Source organism: Gymnodraco acuticeps, unplaced genomic scaffold (genome assembly GCF_902827175.1).
Source record: "Gymnodraco acuticeps unplaced genomic scaffold, fGymAcu1.1, whole genome shotgun sequence".
NCBI lineage: Eukaryota > Metazoa > Chordata > Actinopteri > Perciformes > Bathydraconidae > Gymnodraco > Gymnodraco acuticeps.
The window spans coordinates 825,161-836,098 of NW_022990940.1; the positions used below are offsets into that span (position 1 = coordinate 825,161).

The window sequence follows — 10,938 nt, forward strand, 5'->3', positions numbered from 1 at the left end:
TTGGAAGGAACACACAACGCTATGTGTGGAGAATCCAAATAGTTCACATACTTTTTCTTGCAACTGTATAGGCCTCAATAACAACGTTCTCAATATACTGTATGTAGGAATGAACTGGAAAGCCTGGTTTATGCATGTGCTGCTGAAGGATTCAATACAGTTGAGCAAGGTACAATTATAAGTCTGCATCTGCATCATGTTGCACTTTTTAAACCAACAGCAGCACCGGAGATAATGCGCATGCTTTCACCTCTCAGCCTCAACCTGACTCAGCAAATGCATTGTGAGGAGGATCAAAATCAATTAAGCATTTTAAATTAAAGTTTGGCAAAAGTTTTTTTAACTGAATGTGCCAGTCACAGGCTATGGAACAAGGGAGTAAGTGGCAAAGTACTTTTTCTTTTTGACAATTATTTTCTAAATACAGCATAGGCCTATTTTGTTATACGAAGAGCCCATTTCTCAAGCATCTTTAATGAGAATATGTGCACATTTTATAATAACTGGTTAAGTAAAACATATTTCTGATAATGTCCTACCAGGATTTAGTATTAAATAAGAAATCAATATATCTGTGGACACGTGGGGTTAAGGTCTTAGTTCATCCACAGTTATTTGTATTTACATTGTAAAAAATTAGGATTAGAAATGAAGATAAGAACACTGTTCTGTCTTTTAAACTTGGATGAACTGGCCATGGCCTTGTACATAAACTGAGAGCTTATGGCGTCATTCATGACAGTTTCATAACGCCCCCTGTGGATGAACTTGTATTGTCTTTATCTTTCTCTTCCTCTTTCCGTGTCCCTCCCAGCTCTTCCTCCTGCTCTGTTTGGGTAGATTTTGAATGTTACGTTCAGTGCAAAGGCCAATATGAGGAAAACATTGAGTCCAAATCTATTTGCCAGAGGTATAATTATTTACCCAGACCCAGAGAGGGGCCCCTGTTGGCTGTGACACAACAACAGTTACAGTTACACGAGATTATACTCAGTTACTGACAATACGTTTTTGGAGCAAAACTTAGCTTTTGTTTTCTTTGTTAGTGTAAATATTTCACCTCAATGGTTTGTCTGTGTCAGTTTAACCTCTTTCAATCTTTAATATTCCCTAAAACATGATTTCAATGATTGAACAACTGAAGAAGAACTGGATGACATTGTAGTTTACATAATGTGAAAGTAATTGCTGTTTGCTGTTAATTTGAGATAAAAACTACTTGTGAATACTCTTACCAGCTACAACAACAATCCTATACCATTAATAATACTCCCCATTCCGGTTACTCATCTCTGTGTGCACCTGGCACTAAAATGATGTAAAAGTGTTACATAATCCCAGCAGAGCAGCTCAGACACAACACGCTTCGATCACTCAGAAGTGGTCAGAGGTTAACAAAGAAATCTGATTTTACTGTATTTATGCACTCTGCATATTCTACCAAATCCTGTTTGTGTTGCAAAATGTATTATGATTCATCACAAAACTTGAACATGAGATTCATTCTGATGCCTGTTGACCCGTTGATGACCTGACACCCGAATCAGGTGAATAAAGACACCTATGTGGGTAAAAAACGTTTCAGACCCTTGTGTGACATTTATTTTGAGTGTGAAAAAAAAAAAACTCTAATTTGAATGAGAATAAATAACAAAGTGAATGGGGATGCTTTTAAATCTTACCTCACAAAAAACATTAAACATATATGTAGATGATTTGCACGATAGATAATAACTTTGTGTGTGTGTGTGTGTGTGTGTGTGTGTGTGTGTGTGTGTGTGTGTGTGTGTGTGTGTGTGTGTGTGTGTGTGTGTGTCCTTCTCTGAGAGAGTAGATTGGCTCTCTGAGAGGAGACTCCTCTTGGCAAAAGCAGTGTTGGCTCAGTCAGAATCAACAAACCACCTGCATCTGACCTGAACCAGTTCTGTCTGCATGTCCTAACTTTCCACAAATGTCCAACAGTCATGGAGATCAAGTCCAATAAGTCACAAAAACAGTTGTGGTGGATCAAAACTGTAAGAAAGAATGTCAACACGCACTGGAGAGTGTTCGCATTGGCAACACTTTTCTTACATTTTGAACTATTTCCTAGATGTATGACCTTACTTTATACTCTAAAAATCCATTAAATATTTATACTGATGGAATAAATGTTTAGGTACCAATTAGTTTGGTTAAAGTTTCTTTCTAGGGTCTTTGTCTTCTCTTGGGTTGATAGTCTGGTGTTTAGTTTGTAAATGTTAGTGTTTATTACTTGCAATTTTCCAATGAACACAATGTGTTTCTTATAAATATTAAATATTCTAGCCCACTTTCTTTTCTCTTACTTCAAAAGTCTTACCAATGTTCCCCATTTCACATATCTCCAATATTTATGATTACCTGTATTTTAAATATGTTTGAATTAACCAAAACGAAACCAACATAACGATGCATGTACAAAATTATGAAATCATTTAATTTGTCTTGAATACATTTTAAATTTGGACGCTTGACACTTGGCTGGATAAAAAAATATTTCATAACATGATTTTGTATTTTGTTTACCATTGTGTCTCCCAGCCTGAACTAAAGGGCAGGGTTAGCTGTGAGGGGAGGCACACCGCCCCTTGGCCAACAGGTCAAATACCTGTTTGTTTTAAATATGTACTTGAAACTCCTGGTCAGGTTCATTCCCTCAGTCACTCAGAGCAGGCTCTCAGGAACCAGCAGCAGTCATGCAGCGGGCTTTGTTCAGCCGGAGCGCGCTGCTCGCCCAGCAGGCAGCAGCGGCCCTCGATGGTCCGTTGGCCGCCAGGAGCGCGCCTCTGCTGCTCAGACTGGACCGCTCCATGTCCTCCGTTTCCATCCCGCCGCCGGCATGCATGCTCCGGCCGCTGGAGGTTCCACTGCGTTACCTGTTCGGACCTGGACCCTCAAACGTTCCTCCACGTATTTTAGCCGCACAAGGCAGGCCGATTATCGGTCACCTACATCCAGAAATGTATGAGGTAAATGCTTTGTTTGAACATCTCAATAGTATACAGAATTCATTTAGTATTGTTACATTTTAAAAGTGTGCACACTTGCTGATTAATTAGGGTAAAGGACAACTTGCGAAATATTTTCTTAACCACAGAAATATTAGTTTTATTAGAATAAATTAAAGTTGAAGGTTTGTTTACACATATATATATATATACATTCTTCAGATTTTATTATAAAAGTTATCAAATACATATTTGCATAATATCCCAAATCAATGGCAATTGCACTGCAATTACTTCAGTGATTGGTAACAATAACTGACTAATTAAATGCTAAACGAGATTTCAAACTTTGTATTGTCTCCGCCAGATCATGAATGACATCAAGCGAGGGATCCAATACATATTTCAGACAGAGAACAACATGACTATAGCTATGAGCGGCTCTGGGCACGCGGCCATGGAGTGTGCAGTGTTCAACACGGTGGAGCCGGGGGAGAGCGTACTTGTTGGCGTCAACGGTATCTGGGGAGAGCGCGTCGCAGAAATTGCAGAAAGAATGGGTACGTCTTTACGCAAGGTTCCACGCACGCGTCAATTGGGTCTCCAAAGAAGATAGACATACGTGTACACGGATTGTGCACTCTAGCATTATACCATGCATTCCTCTACCTATATCTCTTTCTATTGGTGGAAAGTAACAAAGTACATTTACTCAAGTACTGTGATTAAGTTAGGTGTTAAAGTACTTTAATCTAATAATGTCCATGTTCTGTTACTTTATACTTCACTACAACTGAAGCAAAAATTAAGTAAATATGATATAGTACAAATATGTGTTTTTTTATCAAGATTAATATTACAAACATATTAAAATTATCCATGATGATATATTATGAAAACTATCCATAGTATTTCAAGTAATTAGAGTGAGCTCCAGCTTTAGTTGCAAAAATAAAGTGATACGGACATTAATGCATAAATTACATGATATACATATTTTGAAATACAAATAATATAAAAAATATAATATATTATCCTGCAAACTTTTGAATACACTGATAGACATAAACTGTATAGTACAACTTTAATTTAGGTGGATTATCTGATTACTTCTTTCACCTTTCTTTCATTCTATCCATTACAGATTATGACATTTGTTTTTACACTTTTAGGTGCCAATGTACATAGAATGGTAAAAGCACCTGGAGGATATTTCAGCAATAAGGAAATTGAACAGGTAGGCACTATCATTTACTAAAGCTAGAATAAACCACTACACAAATGTCTAATACCTCAACCAGAACTTGTATGTGACTTGTACAAGTAACAAGAACACGTATGCGATTAAACTCACTTCTACATCTTTCTGTAGGCTGTAGAAAAACACAAGCCTGTCCTGTTTTTCCTCACACATGGAGAGTCCTCCGCTGGCCTCTGTCACCCAGTAGACGGCATTGGAGACATTTGCAGAAAGTAAGCCTCCTAAAGTATCTGCCTGAACATACACTTTCATAAAATGACCACATCAAATATAATATTTCCCCTATACTGTCCTCTCTCCCCCAGACATAACTGCCTCTTCCTGGTTGACACAGTCGCATCTCTTGGTGCAGCACCAATTTTTATGGACAAGCAAAGTAAGACTATAAAATAAATAAAACAATGAATAACATCAGATCACATTCTGTCAGCTGCTACAATGTGCTTGTGTGTGATGTAATCTGCCTCTTGTGCTTCCAGATATTGACATCCTGTACACTGGTTCTCAGAAGGCTCTGAACGCGCCTCCTGGCACAGCACCCATCTCCTTTAATGACAGAGCATGGTGAGGGGGGGCTTTCTGCATGCATCTGTCCATTTGAGAGATACATTTCTGCCACTGCAAGGATTATTAGAGTTAGACCATTCATGTATCTATTTGTCTCCCTGTTACCCCTCAAAGCCACAAGATGTTTAACAGGAAAACAAAACCAGTATCCTACCTCTTCGACATGACATGTCTGTCCAACTACTGGGGTTGTGATGGCCAACCAGCCAGACTGTAAGTCCACAACGGTTGCATGTCACCTAAAACCATATTTTAACTTAAAGTATTATTATGAAACTGTTTTTGGTTGGCTCTGGGTTTTAGATACCACCACACCGGTCCAGTGTCTGGATTATTTGCCCTGAGAGAGAGTCTGGCCATTGTTGCTGAGAAGGTAAAGGGAAATTAAATACATTTCTTTGTTTATGTGATCTAAAATGTATTTACGTAGGCCTACACTATATTTGTCTTAAGCCAGTTTGTTACAGATACAAATTCTGGGCTGTGATAGGGGCATACCATGCTCTTTATTTATTTTCATTAAAAAAATAAAACTTTAAGGGAGATAATAAAACTATAATAGCAAAAACAGAGCAAAATATCAATAAAAAAAGGAGGTTATTCATGTCTGAAAAAAGGAGTAGAATAAAAAGGTAGTATTTATCAAATCCTGCCTTTTTTAATATATTGTAAAATGTGATATAGAAGTTGTGTTTTCATTTAGCTAGAAAAAGCACACAGCCTCTATTAATGCAGTAGTTTGGCCTTGGCAGTGTCTCTAACTTCTGGTCTGATTCTCACGTACTTCCATTGATCTTTGTCTCCCTCTAGGGGCTGGAGGAGTCCTGGAAGAAGCACAAGGAGGTGGCAGCCTACCTTTACAGGGGCCTGGAGGACCTGGGCCTCAAGCTCTTCATCCCTGATATGGTGATACAGACAACAACAACAAAACGACATTCTGGATATAAAACGCTAAAGAATATAGATACGAAAAATCATTTTGGAGCTCTGTATATCAGTGCACTACATCTGACAGTTATGTTGTATCCTGCAGGACCTGAGGCTTCCCTCTGTCACCACCATCGCCATCCCTGAAGGCTACAACTGGAGGGAGCTGCTGGCATACATCATGAAACACCACCAGATGGAGATGACTGGGGGCCTGGGTCCTTCAATGGGCATGGTGGGTGCTTGCTGTCAATATGTTAACCCTGTACAGTTGACAGACACATGTATGCCTTTGACATTGTAGTCATTATCAGCTGACCTGTAGATTGTAGATGTGAACAATAATCTCAGCATCTTTGCATCAGGTTACTCTAAAAAGATAAATATTTCTCCCCAAATAAACATAACCAGGGATATAGTCTCATTCAGAATACTCTAATCAAGTAAACATTAAGATCAAACCACATTCAACAGTTATAGCAAGCAATGTTGTCAGCAGTTTGTAGCCTTTACAGCTTTCTGAGTCATGCTGCTGGGTCATTTTAATGCATTTTCTACCTCTCGTTTCATTAGGTGATGAGGATTGGATTGATGGGATACAACTGTGAGAAGACTAATGCTGACATGGCACTGCATGCCCTGGCAGACGCTCTGAAGAACTGCAGAAAGAGCAAGGCTTAAGAGACCGTTCTCCACTCACCCTGTACTCATTCATTAAGGAATAAAACATTAAGTGTCCCGAAAACGCTAGAAACCTGGAACAGCGCATCGGTTCTGCATGTGTCTGTGCTTTTGACGGTATGAGATTGTATGAAACCTAAGGCAATGGGCCTTTCGTAAGTACACTAGTTTAGAAATAAAGAAGCAGATGTTTTCATTTATGTTCCACTCTCAGTGCACTGAAAGCTGTCAATAAAGTGTGCTTTAATTTATCAAACACTCATTTTCCTGCCTTAATGTGTGATAACAGTACAGAGGTCAAAAGCATGGTCAAAAGTCTATACATGTGCTTAACCTTCAGAGCTAGTGATGTGTCAGTTCTCAGTTGCGAACGGGCCGGCTCAAAGAGCCGGCTCTTTTAAGTGAACAACGGGAGCTGGTTCGCCCCCGCGAACGAGCCGGTTTTTTGGTTTTTGTTGTTGTTAAGCAATACAAGACAGAATGATATGATGATCTCCGCGCTATGGTGGTTGGATGCTGCTGTTTTGAGCATTGCAATATATTTATTTTCACTGTTATTTATTTATGATTATCTTTAGGCTCAGCAAAGATTTGATGTCAGCTGTTGCTGTTTTTTTTTTTATATATAGTTAATACTGAAATAGAACCCTGCTGTTGTGTTAGGGCTTTTTCTTAAATACAATTTAAAAATGTCGATACAGTAGCTGTCCTTTTTTTAAATGTCTATGCTTAAGTTGTTATAAGCTAGGTGTTGCTATCTGCTTTGGGTAGCGTGGTTCTACAAGCAAGTCAGTGCATTCATTGGGTGGTATCAGCAAGGGTCTGTAAATTGAATGAAAACAATTGGCCACAGCAAATCATTTATATTAAAAATGTAATTTTTACTTTTGAATACTTCAGTACAAAGGATGTATTGAATACGTTAAGTGATATGTGTGTACAAATATAAATCATTTGTCAAAACAGGGCTACATTTGATTGAATTATAAAAGGTATATGTGGTCAAATGAAGAGCAGTTTGGGAGCCGAATGAGCCGGCTCTTCTTGGTTAGCCGAGCCAAATGATCCGGCTCACTGAAAAGAGCTGGAATTCCCATCACTATTCAGAACTACATTACCCAGGATTCCCTTCTGTGAAAGCCGTATATAAAATTGATTAACAACACTGTCGCAGTTTATTACGTGACATAATAGAGCAGGTGTGTTAGTACTTCTTCCTGATTTATACTCGCTTTAGAGTCTATTGACTGCAATTTGGATTATAAAATGGCGTGTCCTGCAAATCAGACAGGTAGGACAATGGTTAACATTTATAATATTATATTACACATATTAGAATCAATGTCAAATGTAGGTGCACGCTGCAATGTCGCAGGGATCAAATGATACCTTGCAGTAAGGTTACTACAAAATAATTCGGCAGCTTTTTAGAGCAATAATTTACAGAAAATGATCAAAGTGAAACGTTACATTACATATCAGTGAGCTTTAACAACCGAAAGTAGCTTACTTCCGTGATAGACTAAACCAACCAGGGACAGGTGGAGACGTTGTTTTAGTACTCTGACTTTTAAATGGGTTATGTTGTGGTCTGCGAATCAAAACGTCGCGAAATGTTTCTGTGATAAATGCGTGTTATTTGCAAAGTGTTACTTATATTATTGATATGAGTGTGGAACAAAACATTCACCTTCCTCTGAATTTACTGAAGAGTCTTCTTCTGGTTTCTGCCAAATGTCCTTCGCTCCATTGCCACCTACCGTTAGAATGGGAGAGCTGCAGCACACACAGTGTATATAGTGCATTTTTATTAGGACTCTTCCTTGTATCTAATTCACATTTTCTTCCCTCTCTGTTGCAGGAATATACGTTTAGGGGGCTCTTTTATTTCACATTCTGCAGTTACTTAAAAGCTCTGCCATGAAGGTTAACTTAACCATGTGTATACTGTTCAGATTCTGGTGACATTGTCCGCAAAATGTGTAAATCAAATACATTGGGATTACACCATTTAAATAATATAAAAAACGTACCTGAATAGGATGCAGTCCAGGCAACATTGTTATAACTATAGTAAGAGTTCTCGTTTCTATTCTACATTTCCAGCATAAAATGCAACAGTTGTTTTATGCTTTACATAAAATTGAATGACAAAAAAAGCCTACACTTTGATCAGAAGACATTTAGATACATTTAAACAAAAGGAAAAAATTGAATTAATGGAAAAATAAACGCTTTAAGGAGAAATGATTAAGAGTGTTTTGATTTGTTATCTTGGTGTTTTAAAGGTGTTACTCTGGTCTGTTTTTTCACTCCCAATTGTATAACATTGTGTTTGTTTGATTAAAAGTTCATTCAAAATTAATGACATGCTGAGTTACAGTATATTAGTGTGACATCACCCATCACCACCTGATATTGATTGAATTTGTTCTCTGTTTTCATGATTTTCATGATCAAGCGTTTGATGATATTATTTCATGATTATGGTGTTTTTTACCATCAGTGGAGTTGAACCAAGCCCTCCTCGCCCTCGACTGGCTTCTGGGTACCTGGGAGTCGGATGAACCTGGTGAGGGCAATTTTCCCTCCATAAAACCTTTCCACTACATAGAGACACTGAACTTCAGCCATGTGGGACAACCAGTCATCAACTTCACGTAGGTAACTGGGAGAATTTAGAAATATAACACTAAGCTGAAACATTTTGTGGCCCTCTCTGGTTTATTCTCTCAACTCTTTGTTTACATCTTACCTTAGGAAATGTGCATCCTGTTAACAGACTTTATGTTTTATTCATTTCTCGTTCTTATTTTGTTTGACAGGTTTAACGCCTTCCATGCAGAGACCAAAAAGCCCATGCACAGGGAGTGTGGTTTCATTCGAATGCAGCCGGGAACTAACAGAGTGGCGTTCATCATCGCACAAAACTCAGGTGGTTACATTCATGTTGCTGGATGTACCCTTGTTTTGTATGTACTTGTATTTCTGTTATATGTGGTAATCACTCAGATGTGCAAAGGCCTGATATGTAAGTGTTATCTGAGGGAATTTTAAGGTTAAATTGAATATATATAAATATAAGAGGTGACTTAAAGCATTAGTGAAGAGATATATTCCAGACATGACATAGAGAGATACATTTTTCTCATAAACTAAACTTAAAATTGTGCATATAGTGAATTTGTAAGCGCTAACTTCCTGTGACTTCACACATGTTTTGAGACCAGTGTGTCTTTATGTGCAGGTCTGGTGGAGATTGAGGAGGGGGATCTGACCGGGCAGCAGCTGAACCTTCAGAGCCAGGCGGTGGCCCGGACCTCCTTCGCCAGAGAGCCGTATGTGCAGAAGGTAAAACTGGTTCTCTGATCCTGCATTATTAATAATTCATATTAACTACTGCCCACACACAGTCCAAAGAGCATCAACAAAACATAACTTGTTTTATTCAATAAATTATTTATGCTTCCTTTTGTGCCGATGTCCTCGCCCGCACTCTTCAGATTTCTCGAGTGATTCAGCTCCGATCAGATGGGAGGCTGGAGCAGAGCGTTTCCATGGCAACAGACAACCAGCCTTTGATGCAGCACTTGCACATCACCTACCGTCGGTCATCATAACCCAACAGGCTGCTGGGCTTCTTATAATAGCAGTATTTTGGTCAGGAAAGACAAATGTTGCTGAAATGGGGCATGATGAAAAATCACTGTTAAGTCAACGAATCATTTAAAACAGCTTGGGGTAGGGTGTGTATTATTGCATTACATACAATAACTGAGAGTCAGGCATTACAGTGAGAAATGTGTAGAGTTATATTCAAAAATGTAAAAAGCCCTGTGGAGTTTTCTTATGAACAAACACACATTATGATTATATTCAGTTTCAAACACCGTGTGTGTGTTCATGAGGTTTAACAAAGCACATTTCCTTCCTCATAGAACAAGGTATTTCAAATACTCCATTTACAGCCATGGTAAAGAGCAACCTGTCTTCTTCTTCCCTGCATTTGCTGGCATTCTGCTGTATATCTCAGTACATTACCATCACCTGTAGATTACTGAAATAGAGTTAAACCAGAAACTACAGGTATAAAACTCCACTGGGACAATTTATTAAAAAATAAATTATTATTATTATTATTATTTGCACTTAATGGCCTTGGCTAAGTACGGATGCTTACGGTATATTTATATATATTGTCTGGATATTTATTCTTGGAGCTGGTCAGCTTATAAAGCACTGATGAACTAATGTTGTGCTGTGTTCTCATGTCTTGAACTTTCATTGCACTAAGTTACAATTGAAAGCTAAAGTAACTGCTGTCCTGCTGGAGTGAATGAAAAGGGTTGTGTGTAAAAGGTCAGTTATTCTTATGAGTGTTATTGTGGTTATGGTAAAGAGTGTCATTTATGTGTTTGTTTGGTTTATGTCTGTCAGTGGACAGGTTCATAAATATAGATGTTCTCACACGGGTTGCATTAAAAAGAAAAGTGATATGACTTATTTCATTTGACTTGTCTTCATTTATTTTAA

At 38.2% G+C, this 10,938-nt stretch overlaps 2 protein-coding genes across 3 annotated transcripts; both read left to right on the forward strand.

The window, feature by feature from the left end:
- The first annotated feature begins 2,619 nt into the window (after positions 1–2,619).
- On the forward strand, positions 2,620–6,663 carry agxtb (alanine--glyoxylate and serine--pyruvate aminotransferase b). Of its 2 annotated transcripts, none has more exons than XM_034234693.1 (11): positions 2,620–2,983; positions 3,337–3,529; positions 4,142–4,206; positions 4,342–4,442; positions 4,536–4,606; positions 4,710–4,794; positions 4,912–5,010; positions 5,101–5,170; positions 5,608–5,703; positions 5,831–5,959; positions 6,298–6,661. In XM_034234693.1, exons 1-11 carry the CDS (start codon positions 2,645–2,647, stop codon positions 6,403–6,405), a joined length of 1,356 nt encoding a protein of 451 aa, XP_034090584.1. In that variant the 5' UTR covers positions 2,620–2,644; the 3' UTR covers positions 6,406–6,661. The 2 variants fall into 2 exon arrangements, with proteins under 2 accessions (XP_034090584.1, XP_034090585.1); XM_034234694.1 differs by having other exon boundaries at positions 2,649–2,990; positions 6,298–6,663.
- Positions 6,664–6,953: 290 nt separating this feature from the next.
- On the forward strand, positions 6,954–10,908 carry thap4 (THAP domain containing 4). The gene is made up of 5 exons (XM_034234695.1): positions 6,954–7,696; positions 8,912–9,065; positions 9,231–9,340; positions 9,653–9,756; positions 9,909–10,908. Exons 1-5 carry the CDS (start codon positions 7,672–7,674, stop codon positions 10,023–10,025), a joined length of 510 nt encoding a protein of 169 aa, XP_034090586.1. The 5' UTR covers positions 6,954–7,671; the 3' UTR covers positions 10,026–10,908.
- Positions 10,909–10,938: the final 30 nt, after the last annotated feature.